Source organism: Astatotilapia calliptera, chromosome 18 (assembly GCF_964374335.1).
Source record: "Astatotilapia calliptera chromosome 18, fAstCal68.1, whole genome shotgun sequence".
In the NCBI taxonomy this organism is placed as follows: Eukaryota; Metazoa; Chordata; class Actinopteri; order Cichliformes; family Cichlidae; genus Astatotilapia; species Astatotilapia calliptera.
The window spans coordinates 15,138,261-15,156,600 of NC_137439.1; the positions used below are offsets into that span (position 1 = coordinate 15,138,261).

Sequence of the window (18,340 nt, forward strand, 5' to 3'; positions counted from 1 at the left end):
ACCAAGTTTGGTGTGGTAGAACTTGATTGGCCTGCAGAGAGTAATGACCTCAACCCAAGAATACCCCTGACTTCCTCATGGAGATCGTTCCTCTCATGCTTTCTTTAAATCCACAAAGATACAGTGCAACTCCTTCATACCTTCTATATAGTGCTCTGTGTACACTCTAAGAATCTAGTCTGAATTTGGAACATGAGTAAGAATAAAAGAATGAGCTAGAAATACCAGAAAATCTGCCATCACTCATTTTTATACTTTATTATATAATCGCAACCAAAATAATTGCAATGAACTCTTATTAATCACTCCAAAAACAGAAGATAATCAAGCAATTTGGTCAAATAATAAACAACACAATCAACTCTGAACTGAACGTGTTTATGTCAGCAGCTATGCAGCTGAAATTCCTACAATATTTGACTTTCCCATACAGGAAGGCTGGTTTGTCTCTTGTAGAAGTTGTTCTATAAAAGTATGCAATGAACAGTGAATAAAAACTGTATTAAGTGCTCAGAGTCCTTTACAAACAAATTTTCAAAAATGGATATTAAAACTGACCTGAGACTTCACTAACTTGGTAACTTGTTCAGAAGTTCTGTGATAGAAACGCCACAGCACCAACAAGCTGAGAGAAAAAGAAAAAAAGAAACCCCTATAGAAGTCTAGCTAATCTTCAGCCAGTCTGTTCCCTCCCACATTCACTGAATTTGGCGAGCTCGATGATCCATCACCATTTTCTTCATGTCCCTGTCCGCCATCATGTCACTCGCATCAAGCTCGTTTCCTGGGCCAGCCATCGGATCATACCGGTGTCTGGAAGAGAGAGAGGAGATTCACAACCCTAGAACATAATCTGCCTGATCATTTAGTGAAATGCCAAAAGCAAGTTAACATTGCTAATAAAACAGACTGTGAGACAACTTTTGGAACTTTGTGAGGACTTTTAACCCCTGAACTCACTGTTTGAGGTGCTCCTCAATGGCTTTCCGTTCATACACGGTGCCATATACTGTTTTCACAGGATCAACAAACATCTTCTTGGTTAGAGGACAAATCAGATGTTGTGGTAGAAACTGTGGCACAGGATCAACCAGTTTCTTTAGAAAGGAAAATAAGTCAAAGTAATGTGATCACAAAAAAAATCTTTTACATAAAACAGAAAAATCCCATAAATACTTTGTTCACTCACTCACCTCCTCCATGCTATCCATTGACTTTCCAGCATGTTCTCCTGTGTGCTTTCTGGCTTCTCGTTCGTACGTCTCGCGGCTCGTCAGGAATTCCTCAGCTAAAATGCTTCCAAAAAAAGGTTAATATGCAAATGTAAGTATTCATATCTGGGGTCTGACTTGTAACTTGTATCAAATACTGAAACATCTTGTAGGTGCAAATATAACTAGCTGATCATACTGAAACAGTTCTAAATGCAAAAAGGGATCAAATTTGGTCCTAGCAATGTGTAACTAATAAAGTGGCTGTTGAGTGCATATAGTAATAAAGTTGTGCATGTCTCACCTGTCCAGTGGGTCATCAGGCTCAGGGATGATGAGGAGTCCATACACAGCATCAAATATGTCCCTCATGGTGATGTGGGCGTTGTAGCTGCGATCAAATATGTTGTGGCAGATGCGGCCAACACTGTTGACATTGCAGTGGTATACCTGCCGCTGTGTTAAGATAAATGCTCGCTATGAGAAACACATATGCAATAACCACTTTTATATTACCCTAACAACTGGAAACCATTTTAATATGAACACTGTAGATGTCAAAACAGCTTTTGTTTGTATTTTGTCAGGATACACGTGTGACAAAGCGAACGAGCGGAGGCTTCACTGGGTATTCAGGACCAAACTGGCAGTACAGCTCAAACACTCCTTTCTCATATGGTGTGTCAGGAGGTCCTTGCATGAGAATCCTCCAGAACGCTGAAAATCAGAAAACAATCAAACATTGTTGCTTTTCAAGGATTTCATCATTTTAATCAAGTTTTAACACTACAGGTCCAAGAAAGTGTTGCTATGCAGCTTCCAACAGTACAATGACTGCAAACACAAATCCCTAATAAGTAATCAACATGCTGCATTCATCTTCCCCCCCCCCCATTTCATTATTTGATTAGCATTCAAATCTCCCAATGAATTAGTGATGGGATTTCCGGCTCTTTTTAGAGAACCGGCTCTTTCGGTTCGGCTCACTAAAAAGAGCCGGCTCTTTCGGCTCCGAACCGGCTCTTCAGGTTGTTTTGTTGCTTTAATTAATTTATTATTAACAATAATATAAAATTATGCACAAAAGGAATCACTAATGTAAAAAAAAAAAAGTGGATTTATTTATATATGTCTATATATAAATATATGCGGTGGCTTCTAGAGACAAAGCACGTACAAACTCCAAAACACATTTCTAGCGTTAACTGAACTTCCTTAACAGAGCTACTAGATCACTTAAAATACACAATTGAAAGCATGTGTGTTGTTTGTGTATTTATACACAAGCACTCATATATATTCAAATGATTTAAAAAAAAAAAAAAAAAAAAAAAAAGTTCATTTACCTGTTACTACCACACACCAAATACGATCCTTGGTACTTGCTGGCTTGTGTAGCCACTAGGTAACAAAAGCTCAACACTGCGCCCAGCATCCTGGAGCACTTCTGTTGTCTTTTGTACGTGTTTTGAGTTTTTATGTGCTTCTGAGTTTGTATGTGCTTTGTCTCTAGGGGCCACCATAAATATACTTTTATTTATTCACTCCACATAAAATGTAATAAATAAATCATATAATACAAAAATCAACTATTCACATTTCAACTTTTAAATATTTAAATTTTCAGCTGTTTCCTTTCACAAATTTAAAGTGAAACAACGCAAAACACTGCAAACCACAACACAATTAATATAAATTAAAATATGAAAACAAAAAGAACATGCATATCCTCTGTCATATGGACCTGCATGAATAAACTTTCTAAATCCTTTATCATCTGCAACTGAAAATAGTTGTGCATGATCACTATACCTTTCTAATGTGACGTATTTGTCCCTGGCTCTCTTTCTCTCTCTCTCCCTCTGGCTCTGTTCCTGTGCTACTGAGTGTAACTACCGCCCTCCCCCCTCTGCCCAACGTAAAGCACAAGGCTCGCATGCGGAGTGAAGCGGAAAAAGTGCGAGAGAGAGGGTGAGAGAAAGGAAGAAAAAGTGCCGTTTCGTTCGCGACCGACACATCACTACAATGAATACAGAATAAAGATCTACCACAAAGCAAGAATTTATCAGCTGCATCATGAAAACACTGATATTATGAGTCTATCAGATAGCCGAGATCAAATAAAATACACAGAGCAATACAAACACAGATGAGGAGAAACCACATCACTTACTTAAGTCTGACTCTGATGGATAGACTCTAAAGAAAGGATGAGGGTCACAATGCAGGCACTTGAGCTCCTCCACGATACGTTTGTCCTTCTCCATGAAACGACCATCCTTTGCCTCCCGAATCTTATTCTTCAGAGCACTGTTTTGAATGTTATATAATGTTTCATAAGGAATGCATGTAATAAAAAAGGACCACAAAAAAGTCAAAATTATCACTATTCATATGGGACAAGACTAAGGAGGCATCCTGATCAAGTCTTAATCAACAAAATATTTTAGACTCAATGACATGCTTTTTGTCAGGAAGCCTATACACATTTTTAAAAATAAAAACCCAGCGTCGATGGCGCCTGATGCTGTACCTGTCCTGTTGGCCAGAGCATCTACTGGGTGTCAGAACCTTGTAAAATAAGATTTTGCAGTAATCTACAACTACTCTAAAAAAAAAAAAAAAAAGTAGTTGCATGAAAATTGACATTTATGGACATCCTACAAGTGGAAACAGACTACTTTTTCTCTTAAGGTATGACTAAGTGGAATCTCTTCATATTTTGGACAGCTGAACAAAACTATATTGACAGATAAAACATGCAGACAGAGTAAATTGTTTCATTAACAGCTCAAGAAGCTCATTTTCTTTGATCAGGTGTGTTCTTAGCTTCTACAGGATGGGTGTTTCTGCCACTCACCTTTCTGTCACAGTCACTTTGCTGTTTATCTGGCTTGGCAAGGATGTCTCTGGATATGCATCATAGCCCAGGGTAACAAACATCTTTGTAAGTATTCCCTATAAAACATGAAAAAATATAATAAACATATGACGGCCATGTATGAAGTTAAAGAGTGATCAGATTTCCTTTTGAAGCAGACTAAACAGACCTCAGTGATGGAAGAAGGATCAAGTTTTTTCTTGGGCTTCCTCTGCTCCAGAGACAGAACTGTCTCGATCTCAAAGAGTTTCAGACCATCCTTGACTGTCTGTGGTTTGAAACAGCAGCCACCTGTAAAACACAAGTCACTGGTTTGGCCCTTTTTGGCATCAAATATTTTTTTCAACTTTATTATGTTTACATAAGCCAGGGTTTAGGACTACACTGTTAATACAGATACATGTAATTACAGACAATAATGACAAATTTCAGAAATACTGCAGAGATTAAGTTAATGTCTCATGTTCAGTTAACTAGTTAGAAAGAAAAAAAACCCTGAAAGCAGTTGGGATGAAATATCAAAGGTCCAATAAAATGGGCCAAAAGTTGATTCTGTGTGTGCCCATTTACAGGTTTGCTTTCTGTGATTCCAGTCCTAAACAGCTGCAGGTTCCCATTAACACTTTCACTGTTTTTCTAAAGTCACACAGAGAGTACTTCTATGTGCAACTGACACAACTTGTTGTTGATGGTCATTTTGTGTCCAGCTATTACGCAGATAGCAAACAGTTCACAACATCCAAGCCTGCAGATGGTACACTTGTTAAAGAATGCATCCAGATTGCAGCTTTATTTATTTTTTATATATTTATATATATATATATTTTTTTACTTTTAAGGGCAGAGAATTGTGCATTATTTTATACATATAGTAGTACCTGTTGCATTGCTGATTCCATGGAGCATTGTGTTTTCCACATTTCCAAGAAGGATTGAATCCACAGTGACGTTTGATTTCAGCAGCTTGGCTGTTACAGCAGCTGGGTCCATAAAGGACCTATGGCAAGATGAAAACAGTCAGCTGCTGCCCCAGAAAAACATAATTGATGGGTGATCAAAGGCAACTTGGGCAGAAAGGGGAACTTACCCAGAATCATTGCCATCTGTGAGGCACAGGACGCGGAGTCTACAATCTGGGAAGCTCGCCTTGACCTTTTCCAGCTCTGAAGCTCCACGTCGTAGCGCGTCGTACAGCAGAGTACATCCGCTCGCCTCAAGGTTACGTGTGTGGACCTAAAAAACAAAAGAACCCCAAAAAGGCGACAAGGAAAAAAAATTATATTAGCGCCACTGAGCAAGTTGAAAATGAGGGAAATAAAGTTGCCAGGCTGACCAAAGTAAAAAAAAAAAAAGAAAAAAAAAAGAAGCTTTTTTAGCTTTATTCTTTCAAAACTTCGAGTTACTGATCAGGTATCTCAAAACTCAGTTATTCTGAGTATGTCAAAATTTCCTCACACATAATACCACCTCACAATTTTTACATATAGAGGGCAATAAAATTCTTCTTGAGCGGAGGTAACAAGCTTCCAGAGGAAAGCCTCCCATCCTCACAATGTTTTGCAATCACCTTGAACTTCTCCAGATTTTCTGTGAATGTGTGGAGCATTTTCACCATGGAGTCAAACTTTACGAGACCAATGACGTGATGGAAATCATACGCCATGCTCCTCGTGGCAAAGTTGTCAAAGAGCTCTTTGACAGCATGGATTTTCTTTATTTCTGCATTTTCATAGCACTCCTCTTCCATCGAGGAGCTTGTATCGATCAGTACCTAAAGTAATAAAGTCAGGAAGAGGAAATATTTAGCAAATGTTTTGATTTGATTCCTTTAGAACTTAAAATTTTCACAGATCTCACCAGTATTGCCTCTTCTGGAGTCCTGGTTGTAACAAATGACTGGTCGTCTCTGTGGTCACCAGTGCTGTATTTAAAAAATAAAAAAAAAAGACAAAACACCATCTTTTTAGCTTTACACAGTTAACACGAGACAAGCATCACATACTCTGTGAATTTCCTGTTGTCAGGTGGGTAGATTGTGCCTTTAATGCAGATCAAGATGCACAATTCAATTCAATTCAATTTTATTATATAACACCAAATCACAACAACAGTAGGTGTTTAAGGTGTTTTAGCTTGTGAGATAAAGAAAAAAGGATCAGACAAGCCACTATGAGCAAGCACTTGGTGACAGTGGGAAGGAAAGAAACAGGAAGAAACCTCCAGCAGAAACCAGGTTCAGGGAGGGGCAGTAATCCGCTGTGACTGGCTGGGGGAGGGGAGGAAGACAGAATAAAAGACACGCTGGAAGAGCCAGAAATTAATAATGACTGATAATTAAATGCAAAATAGTGTACACAACCGTGTGAAAAGAGACAAGTAAAGAAGAACCTCTCAGTTCGTCATAGAAGACTCCAGAATGTGCCAGAATGAGTCTGCCCTTTGTTAGTTCACTCCATTTTGTTTTGGTTTAGGTACTCACTTGGCTGCTAGCAAGTTTAAATCCATCGTTTTTACTTTTCCATCCAGACAATCGCGCACGTCGATCATATCAGCTGCTCCTTTGCTTTTATGCAAATAAATGCCCAGATTATCTGACAGAGAAATGTGAAAATAAAGCAAACATTAATGATAATAATGGCTTGTATTTATTTATATAGCGCTTTTCGAGACCCTCAAAGCACTTGAGGGTCTCAATTCCACTATTCATTCACTCTCACATTCACACACTGGTGGAGGCAAGCTACAGTTGTAGCCGCAGCTGCCCTGGGCAGCGAGCCTGCCATATCATGCCATATCATGTGAAGTGTCTTGCCCAAGGACACAACGACCAAGACAGACAGAGCAGGGGATCAAACTGTTACAAGATGAGCTTCCCAACCCTTGAAACCATGGTCGCCCCATTAAGTTAGGTATAATGCCTCTCAACACACATGATAAACAAAACTTGATATCAGAGGTGAAAGGCAAAGTAAGAAAACTGGTGGAAATTCCTTTTCCACTTAAAGTGACTAACATTACTAGTGTAAGAGGAGCAACAGTAGAGACAATCTAAGCAAAGGTGGAACATACCCCTCAATTTAGACTTAGACTGCTGCAAAATGAACACATCTGTGGCCTAAAACCTGACAAGTCAGTGGCATCTGCTGTATGATACAAGTGTTTGCAAGGTATAAGCGTGATGATTCACTGAAAGATGTGAATATTTAGCCTGGAATAGTGTGAAATACCTTCACTGAGTAGAACAAGGCAGCTCTGATAATGTCCCAGATCCTTCAGATGTAGAGGTGGGGTCACATTAAGGCGAGGGAAAGATTTCAAACGTTCCACCATGCTGCCAAAAGTCCACTGAATATTCACCTGAAAGCTGTTTCATTCAATGAATTAGTCAAAAACAAACAAACAAAAACAACAACAACAACTCTGATTTAAAACAAGTCATTATTCAGCCTGTTTACACTGGCTTTGAGACAATCCTAGACACCATGTGTAATTAATAAATAATAATAATTATTAATAACGAAGGCAACTAACTCAACACCATGTTTTAACCTCAACTGTTTGCATATTATATTTAAGCATTGGACAGTGTAGACTAGACACTGTTCATCTATAAGAGCTGTTGCCACTGATTTTCAGTTCAGTTCTTGAGTCATTTGGCATACCTCAGACTTTTTTCTTTGTTTCCCTTCATTAAGAACAGCTTCTTGACAGCCAACCTTCCACTGAGACCACTTCTGATGAGGATTCAGTGAACAGTTTATGGATCAACTCAAGTGCCAACTAAGGTCCTGTGTCAGGTCTTTCCTGTTTTCTTTTTTTAAATACTTCTTAAGGACATGACATGTGCTGAAGACATTTTTTAAGCCTTTAATTTCTTTTTTTTTTGTCCTCCATTTGTTCAATTTCCTCAAATTCTTTAAGAACACACTGCATACCATGTTGAGACACACCAAGAGTTCAGTTATTGTGTCTTTGGCAGTTGCCTTTTTTGTGCAAAAACACTATTTTATGTCTGTCAAACTGGGTTATCTTTGGAATATTTTATACATTTCACTACAAAAATGAGAACAAATGAAATGCTTTTATGACAAGCTGCTAGCAATAAATTACCTAAAGATACAAATTTTAAAAAAAAAGTGAAATTGTATTTGTTTTTTGCTAGAATGTGTTATGTGTAGGCACAAAGCTGAATTATCCACTGGGTTAGGTGTCATTTTTATGCTTCAAAAATGCATAGGTCAGTGCTAAATGGCTTAACAAAAAATACCATTCTTCTGAAAAGTGTGATGTACAAGGACTGAACTGAAAAAGAGTGAAAATGTCCAAAGAAAACGTCTGAAAGACCTTTAGGAATCCTGGAGAACTGCTGCTTTAGTCCACTTAAATAAAATTAGAAGAAAGTCTGGCTCCTTGGATGCAAAATATGAAGAAATAAGTGGTGGTTTAAGACTTCTGTACAATACTGTATTACTAAGAAATCATGAATGAATAATCAAGAATTCATAATAAATTGAATGTTACTGAATTTACATCCATTTAAAACCACCAGCAGACCAAGCATATACTTTAAACCAAATGAAATATATAATCTTTCACTGTCCAGCTGTGCATAAGTGTATCATCTACACTAACAGAAAATAAAGAAAATCTGCTTAAGTTGTGTTGAAAGAAATAACTCAGTCACACATACTTCTGACCAGATGTCTTGTGGTGGTGACTCCAGAGAGGATACGCTCGGACAAATCGAGGAATGCTGAGCAGGATTTTCTCAATGTCAGTGGCTCTCTGTAGTGAGAATTCTCGCAAAGGCTCTTCGGTGCAATTTGGAATTTTCTCTCCATCTAAACAAAATAAAAAGAAGCCAGAAACGCATAATTCACCACCATAATGCAATTTAGTAAAAATTTTAACAAAATATAATTTTTGCATCTGGTTATGCAGGAATGCTTGTGCACAAGATTTCATTTTCAAATAATTTAAATTTTAATAATAATAATAATAATAATAATAATAATACATAACTATCACTGCACCTGACTGAAGGAGGATCTACCTTTAAAGACTCTCTGATTATCGATGCTTTATACTGTCAAATCTGGTTACCGGTATTTATTTATTTTTTTAATTTCCAAAGTAATTAGTAAACTAGCATTACAGCAAATATAATCTAAACAATTAAAACAACTGCATTCATTAAGCCACATTAAAACCTTTCAACTTTATAGTTTAAACCCTTTCAGTGCCATTTGTACCTTTGATTTTCTGAAGGACGTACGCCCTTTCAAAGACATCTGGTACTCCAGGTACTCTGACAGGTTCGCAGAAATGGTCATCATCTTTGGACACGAGAGAGATGGGAGCATAGACTTCATGCTTTGATGCTTGTTTCTGTCAAAACAGAGCCAAGCACGATACATTTAAACTACAGAGATAATATCTATACATAATACTAACACCAAAACTAAAGACCAGCTTCTGTTCAAAATTAAACTCAGTTATACCTTAATTTTTGAAAGGAGATGTGCCCAGCAGTACAATGAATTCTCAAAGACATCCTGGTCCTCTATGACTTTCTTCCCTTGCTGTGTTGCTTGCTGGGGCAATAACTCCCTGAAGAGCATGTATAAGCCCTCAACAACTGCAATCTGCAAGAAATCAGTCAGTACACAACAACATTTTCATGCAAAATAAGCAGCAAGTAAATCACAGTTATATACTGTACAAACGATGAGCCTTTTACGTGCTTCCTGCATGAGTAAAATCAGAAGATAGCTTTAACACACATACATGGAAACAGGCATGTCATATCTCTACATTCATGAATACTGTGACACCTCAGATGGTTTCAATCACAAGTTACCATCATGACGATATCATTTTAAATAAACAAATCAAATAAGGTGGCGTGCAAAAAGCTGCTGTGTTAAAATCAGTGGACAAAACATGCAAAAAGTCACATAAAAGTCTGATGCCAGATTTCTTGGAAGATGGTGAGGCCAGTGGTGCAAAGACTTAAAACTGCAGCAGCATGTCAGCTGTCCTTTATTTATGAAGAAGATATTAGAGAAAGACCGAATTCTAAAACTGTAACAAGTCTTACACCACCTCACACTTTTTACCTTCTGGTTCCTGGTCATCCTTTCATTCCTGCAGAGTAACTGATGCAAACTTTGGGCGAGGGGGTTACATCCCGTCAATTTTCGTATGTATGCGATCAGTTTGTTCTGGATTATTTTAGAATGATCTTTCTACAAGTAAATACACAGAAATATTTGAAAACAGGGTTAATGCCACTCAGAAAAATTAAACACAATGGGCTAAATAAATTTGAGTTTTGTTTGTGAACATAGGTCATCAAAGTGCACAGTAAAGAACCCACATTGTTTTTTTTCCTCCAGGGTTAATATTGGATCCTTTAGGACAGTGGATCTCAAACTTTTCATAGTGAGCACCACCTCATAAAATTAAAGTACCACCCTTATGACCGAAGTACAGTAGTATAGGCCTATTTAACACCATATACAGTTTACACAAGACTATTTTATTTCTTATATGAATGTTATTTATTTTAACTGTCACATACAGGATGAGAAAAGTGATAATAATAACAACTTTTGCATTGATATTATATTCCTCCATAAAAGCAATGCTGAAGAGCCTATATGCGATTTTGAAGTTAAATTGCTGTCCTGCAGCAACCTAATCACTATTTGTGGAGGAATTTTTGAGGTTCACCAATGGCTGGACTCTGAATGTAAAGACTTCATGTGAATTTATGTGTGCATTTATCTATTATGTTGTCTTGGGTGTAGCTGCATGTTTTTCATGAGACTATAACTAGGCTTGAAGACAGGCTAGGCATGAATAAATAAAGTTCATGTTCATAGGATAGCAAGACCATGGGACAAATATAGGACAGTGTGTTAAATATAAAACAGCTTACCGCAACAGCATAAAGAGAAGACAGGAACACACTGATTCCTTTTTGGCTTTGTTGCACTGAAGGCACGACATCATTGATGTAGAAAGTTTCATCAAGGGGAGTCTCTTCAGTAAAAGAGGACAGAGTGAAGGCAACAATTGACCCTTCAGAGATTCCACACGTTTGGAGTGTCACAGCACCAGAATGAATACCTCTAAAAAAACCAAAAAACAAACAAACAAAAAAACAGGGACACCAGAAAACAGAAGCACTCATCAATGCTAAGACTTTAAGCGTATGAATGTGGGGGTGGGAAACAAGTTAGAAAAATACTGGTGTCTACTAATGCTACTCTTAGTTCTCTAGTTTTCTAGGAAATCCTAGGTGACTTGCTTGTTCCAATTAAGAGAAAACTTGACCTCTGACCTTGAGGTCTTTTAGTAGATCTACCTATGGTATGACTTTCAATATCCTACATCGCTTCATTCTCAAATTATTCTATTCACAAACCAGGTTGTCTCCGTTGCCCGCCCAGCGAGGTGATGACAACACTTTTCAGCCTTTTACATCTGATGGGTAAAAAAACAACAACACTTTTTTGTGAGGCAGTTTACCTGGGATGGAGGACATGTGCTGGTATTCCACTTGCATTTGACAGGATCACTTTTAGAGTTGCGATTGTGTCAGTTTCCAAATTCACCATAATCTCAAAGTTTCCCTTAACATGTAAAGAAAAAGATGTTTAAGTTACATTATGACTTTACATACATGTTAAAAATGGGGGCTGAAAGTTACAACAATAAACTGTACATTAAAAAAAAAAAAAATTGATTCACTTGTATTTCATTCTTCTCTCTTCAACACAATGACTGTTTATCAAGTAAAGGTATATATTTTTATTATTTTTAAAATGGAGAAGCTCAGATGCTACTTGGAACCACTTTGTTTGAACAAAAAGAGTTCAGAAATCATTACTGGCTATTTTATTCCTCACAAACATATAATATGAAATTTGACTGGCCAGTTTCATTTGCTAGCAGTTCCCAGCATCCTCAATTGAGCAGCATACGGTTGTTAAAACGCACCTTGAGCATGATGTGGCATTGAATGACATCTGTTCCAGAGGGCTTCCCAGACTCTTGTCTTGGCATTTGTGGAGCATGTGTCAAGTTTTCTTTTGGCGTAAATATGGCATAAATTACAGCTCCATTTTCAATATGTCTGTCTTTCAAAGACCCTGGAGAAGAAGACAATAAAATGAATAACTGTGCCAGATCCACAGTTAACACAAATAATTACAGGTTATTTAAAAAACAAATAAATAAATAAAAGTGTTATTCCCATCTATATGTATTAAAGTGAAATCATCTCATATGATCATGATCATTTTAGAAACTCCTGGTGCTCACCACCAGTCTTAAAACTATTCATCCAAGACTGTAAATGAACTCTCCCAATATTTCATGCAATTAAAAGTTTTTCCCTGAAAGCTGTTTGTATTTTGATAATACACAAGATTTGTTTCCTACTAATTCTGTTTCAATAATACATTTAATTTAATACATTTAACTTTTCTTACCTAGTAACAGACAGAACTACAGAGTGAAAACAAAATTTGCAGGCAACAAATTCAAACTGCAATGGTGTCAGAACTCTAATGCCACCCTGTAATTCTAATTTACATAATTAAATAGTTAAAGCAAAAAGCTTGCCTATTACCTGTTTAAGTATACAGCACTTGGCTATGAAATCAGACACAGTCAGTAGTTCTCTTTAAAATAAATTATGATCATCACTCTGTAAAACAGTAGTTGTTTCTAACTTTTCTTCTTACAAAACAATTTATGGTACTTTTCACTTTTATACCAATATATCCCTTCACCTAAAGCCAGCTTTTCTTGCTAACTTCAAGTATTCATCCGTTTGGATCACAAGGAAACGCAGATAATTTGCTAATTTCTGATGGCCTAGCAAGATTACTTAAAAGGCAGACTTGAGACTAACTTGATTCATCCTAAATATAGTTTGTTATTTTTGGACAAACACACCTTTAAGCACCTGAAAATAAGTGAGTATAAAAGTGGCTACAATTCCTTAAAAGTTTCTGCAGTACTTTTCTTCAGTTCCTTGAGCCTCAGATGAAAGTCTGGACTCATAACAATCATGTAAATGTAACAAACATGTTTTGGTACATGGTGAAAATTGACTTTAAAAAAAAAAAGAAATAAATAAAGGGACCTAAACCTAAACTAACCTAACAGAATCATATACTGCTCCACTGTTGACTCACATGTGTTGAAGAAGGGATCGTCTGTCAAGGGCATCCCATCTGCTGTGTAGAGACAAACCCCTTTGGTGTTTCCAACATTTTCAAGATGACAGATCCTCAACATTATGTCTTCAATTGTGTTTTGTGCCGGATCCATATCTGTAGCATTCAAATATTAAATATGTCACCTCTATGTCCTTATGTAATCATGCCAAAGGGATGATAGCTTCTAAAAGATGTGATCCTGTTACCTGAAATAACCTTTGGTTTAGGACATTTGGGGTATGTGTACTGAAGACTGAACGACCTCACTGACTTTTGCACAGGTCTAACAGTTAAGACTTGGCATTCTGGAGCTAGGAGTCTTTGAATGAAGTCTTTCATGATTGCAAAACGATTCTTTTCCACATGACTTAAACCTGGAAAAGAGACAAAATAAATTCAGCTTTACCGTTTAAGTTTACTCAAAGGTTCATGTCTTGATGCATGCTGAATCATCCAGGTAAGTAAATCCCAAAAGGTTGATTCTATTCATCTGCTTTTACATAAATGTGGTGCTTTATTTTTGTTAACACGTTTGTTTGTTTTTTTTAGTTTTCTGAGTAATGAAAAAGCTAAACTGAAAATCCTAGCTTTGCTTTTGAGCACTCTTACCAATGCTGTTTAAATCGTCTTCCGTCACACTATCCAGGAAATCTCTTTCATCTTTAACACCCATCTGAACAAACTGGTTGAAGTACGACTCCAGTCTGTGCTGCTCAAGTAGGTTGAAGATTGCACCCATCTACACAAAGACCAGTAGATTATAATAATATCTGTCTTCATTAAAAAAAAAAAAAGTCTATAAACATATGCCCTTTGACAGGAGAGGCCAGATGTCTGAGTCATGATTTCCAGCTGCATACAATGAATGTATGACTAAGTGAATGTTGACTAAGTGAATGCGCGGGACTTTCTTTTGCAACTGAAACTAACTACAACATTATCTTATAACTATTTCAGAGAAATATGCTGAAGTGCATTGCAGAGTGGTCTTAAGGAATTCTTGAAGTTAAAAAAAAGAGATGGAAATCTTACCTTGACCCAACTCCAAAGACCACGAAGAACAGCTGTGCAGTCCTAGTTGTAGTTGGAGGAGGGGTCTTTGTGAAACTGAAACCTAAGGAAACGAAACCAAGGAGGTGGGATGTCTCTAGTGAGCAGTGGAGAAATAGTTATTGTATTTGACAGTTTATTGACCTACACAGAGCGTGGATTTCAGAAGAGGGGGGGGGGGGGGGGGGAGAATAGGAGTTTCAAAATTTCCTGTATGCTGAATAAAAAACAAACAAACATTGAGGACCCCAGGTTTGGTGGGATTGTTGATAAGACCTTTCTTTTTAAGAAGTTCAAGATGACTGTTCTCAGCATTTGCCCTGCAAAGGTCCTTCCTATCTGGTTGATAACACTGAAAATTTGAATATATTTTATGAAGGAGAGGTAATCTACAATTTTGAAACTGCATTTGACAGAGCATGTCAAATGCAAGTGCATAAATAACAGTTATAAATGATTGTCTAATGTTCCAGTTTCTTCCTTAGGCTATTTCTTTATGTTCACATTTCCTTATTCCTTCGTTTTTTCATATATTTCCAAATGCCATTCTTATTGACTTTATATTGGTATTTATATATGTGGAAAATGTCAGTCTAAAACAGGATTAGTCTGCAGGGGCAACCCTTTTATGCATTTCATTATTTATTGAGTGCATTGACTTCTACTGCAAATACATCGTTTCCCTTCAAACCTATTCTGTACAAATGTCTTGAGTAACTCGTCATTTTTTCTATTTGATATTTTTGCAGGAAAATAAGAAATAGGTGCAACAATTTATTGACACATGCAAAGATGGAAATACAGAGAGCGTCCATCTCTAAAGAGATTGAAATTCCAGATTTGGGATGACCACCTTTATTGTTTAACACAGCCCGACCTCTCTTAGACAAGCTTTCTTCTCATTTCTTTAAGTAGTCTTCAGGAATAGTTCACCAGGCTTCTTGAAGGACATTCAAAGTTTTTCTTTGGATCTTGGCTACTTATTATTCTGATCTCATGCTGAATCAATAATGTTGAAGTCTGGACTGTGGGGAGGCCAATCCATGACTGATAGTGTCCAATTGTTCATATCGTGACGTTTTTACTGCACGGTCTGTGTTTGGGATCACTGTCGTACTAATAAACAAAGTCACTGGTGACCAGGGGCCCGTTCTTCGTACGTCGCTTACTACATCCAAGATCAAATGACACATCCAAGATCAAATCATCGCGCTAACCGTGAGCTCGCTAATCCGGTTCCCCGAACACACCTGCTGTTGACGATTACTACAGCTGGACGCAGGAATGTGACATCACTGGGTGTCGTAAAAGGGGCTACGCATCGATAGTAGAAACATTGATCGGCAACCCGCTGATTGGTCGGCGAAAATGTCCAAGGGGCGTGCTCGGTATTTTCCGGCAGCAGAGCAAGAACTCATGAGTGAGGGATTTCAGGAGTTTCAGAGTTTAATTAAAACGCAAGAGAACACTGCAAAGGCTGCAAAAGCAAGGAGAGAGGGCTGGCAGAAAGTTGCTGACAAATCAAACTCGTAGGTAATTTAATAATAATAATAATAATGGATTGGATTTATATAGCGCTTTCCAAGGCACCCAAAGCGCTTTACGATACCACTATTCATTCACTCCCACATTCACACACTGGTGGAGGCAGCTACGGTTGTAGCCAGGCTGCCATATCGCGCCATCGGCCCCTCTGGCCAACACCAGTAGGCGGTAGGGTAGATCTATCATATGACACTATATTGTCCAATATCATATGGCATTATATTATATTATAATATGTTATATTATATCCCCTTTCACATTAGAGCCACAACAGGACCCACAAGAACATGGGAACAAGTAAAAGTGGAATACAGGAGTATTCTACAGAATGGTAATATTTATCTCTTAGATTGCTTTGCGTCTCTTGGCAAGGTAATACTGGCCTGTAATACTCTGTTAGTTTGTTCATAACAGCAACCAAGAAAAGGGCAGAGGAAAAAAAGACAGGTGGTGGTCCTGCACCCCCTCGTCAACAAGTTGGTTAAGTAAATAATACCCTCACGGGAAAATCGATATCTCTCTATGAGCACACTGTCGCGCTGAGCTAAAGGATCCTGTCTATCCCGCAATATACGCTGAATTCTGAGGACTCTCCTTATCAATCTTGCACCTTCCGCAATGGGTTGGTCGCGTATACGGACAGGACATGGCTGCGACAGGCTTCCCAAATCCACCTTCGCTTTTATAGCCGTGGTCTCTCATCTTGATTACACGAAGTAATTTACAATTACTACTCTGAAATATGAATTACATCTGTAATAATCACATACATGTAATAGAATGTTAATAGTACATTTCCCCTTTTTAGGAAATGACCTGTATGTATCTGTGTGACATCAATAAAAGGATCAAGTGCTGCATTATCTTTAGTTGCATTGATAATATTTATTTATGGTGAAACAGTGGAAAGATATCGCTGTTGCTTTCGTATAAATGAAGCGGACATACCTGCGTGGCCGCGATCTAATCCTGTTTACATAAAGTAAACCTGCTCCCGAGCAGGTTTACGCTTACGGCTCTGTTGCTATGACAGCAAGTCCCGGATGAGCTTCGGGGAACCGAACGATCCAGGATCACGCGAAATCGTCAACAATCTAATCCGGCTAACCTACTTAGCGAGGTACGAAGAACGGGCCCCAGGTGCTTTTCAGATGGCCTCTTGAGCACCAGCGCCCCTAGTATGCAACCCTCAAAGACTAAGTCTTTTATGTAAGTAATCTAAATGTGTGGGAGCCACAGAAACCTTAGAACCCCAGCTAAATGCTCACGCAAACCATTTCTAAAACCAACAAACACAGCGAAAACAAGCGATGACTAAACTAGCAGTTACGTAATTTCGCGTAAAAGTAAAAGTCCGCTAAACACACAACCGTGTCATGAACTCTCCCGACTTCATATAAAAAGGAAAACAAAGCCTGGTTAGCTAGCTGAGCTCTCACCGATTCCAAAACATCAAGTTTCACCCCGCTGACCAAAATTCACTGAACCAGCCGCAAAAGAAGACCACAAAAACGCAAGCTTCCCATATACCCTAAGAGAAATTCCCTTACCGGACAGGTTTCCTCAGCTGTTTTTCACCAGTAGCCGACAGCTGCTGTAGCTTGTGGCGGAGCTAACACGAGCCACTTCAATCTTCGGCCATTTTAGGCCCAGTTATAATAGGGCCACGTGGGGTTTTGGTCTTGCAACTTCTGATTGGTGGAAACCCCCTGCATGTGAACGTGTGGTTAATTCTTCAAAAACATAAAAAATAATAATAATAAATTTAAAAAAAGAGCAAAAACAACAACCATTTTCAGCATGTTAATGAAATTAAATATTTTTTTGCAATTTAATAGCTAACAAATTCATCTCATATATGGTGTCCAAAATGTCCCAAAATTGTGCAAACTGCACAACGCCTTATTTATTAAAAGTGCTGTCATTTTTCTCTGTTTCACTTTAGAAGCATACATCTTTGCCCAGATGATATTTATATGTTGATTACTGATTTTCTGAACTAAAGCATATTTTAAGGTGTTATATGCTAAAAATGAGTTTGTAATTGCATAGAAATACTCATTTTTATTTTTATTCATTTTGGGCATGTCATTTTGAGATGGAAGCTCAGAAAGTCCTTTGGGTAGGAACAGGTTATTATATGGTCACTGTGTTTTATAGATGGCTCTTGGCACTCACTGTTCTAACTATCTCCTGAGCTGCTCCATATTTATTGATGTTTTGAACCAAAAATTCCAAATCAGGATTCATCAGTCCATAAGCTCTATTGCCACTGAGGTTTTGTCCAGTTTGTGTGTAATTTGGCACACAGCAGGTTTTCTTTGCCACCCCTTCCGTAAGAATGGATTTTTGACAGCTACCCTTCCAATTTTCTAGGAACACACTGCACACCATGACAAGATATGGCAAGTTTGCCA

General features: G+C 37.9%; 1 protein-coding gene across 1 annotated transcript; it reads right to left on the reverse strand.

The window, feature by feature from the left end:
* Positions 1 to 232: 232 nt before the first annotated feature.
* LOC113011268 (uncharacterized) lies at positions 233 to 17,608 on the reverse strand. The gene is made up of 26 exons (XM_026150729.2): positions 17,474 to 17,608; positions 14,361 to 14,442; positions 13,938 to 14,067; positions 13,535 to 13,702; positions 13,305 to 13,442; positions 12,100 to 12,251; positions 11,629 to 11,732; positions 11,036 to 11,228; positions 10,212 to 10,340; positions 9,594 to 9,737; positions 9,345 to 9,480; positions 8,783 to 8,933; positions 7,320 to 7,456; positions 6,572 to 6,683; positions 5,950 to 6,013; positions 5,660 to 5,863; positions 5,180 to 5,325; positions 4,971 to 5,089; positions 4,262 to 4,383; positions 4,072 to 4,169; positions 3,385 to 3,521; positions 1,804 to 1,928; positions 1,516 to 1,661; positions 1,194 to 1,296; positions 961 to 1,097; positions 233 to 813 (listed from the first exon to the last, which is right to left on the reverse strand). Exons 3-26 carry the CDS (start codon positions 14,065 to 14,067, stop codon positions 699 to 701), a joined length of 3,210 nt encoding a protein of 1,069 aa, XP_026006514.2. The 5' UTR covers positions 14,361 to 14,442; positions 17,474 to 17,608; the 3' UTR covers positions 233 to 698.
* Positions 17,609 to 18,340: the final 732 nt, after the last annotated feature.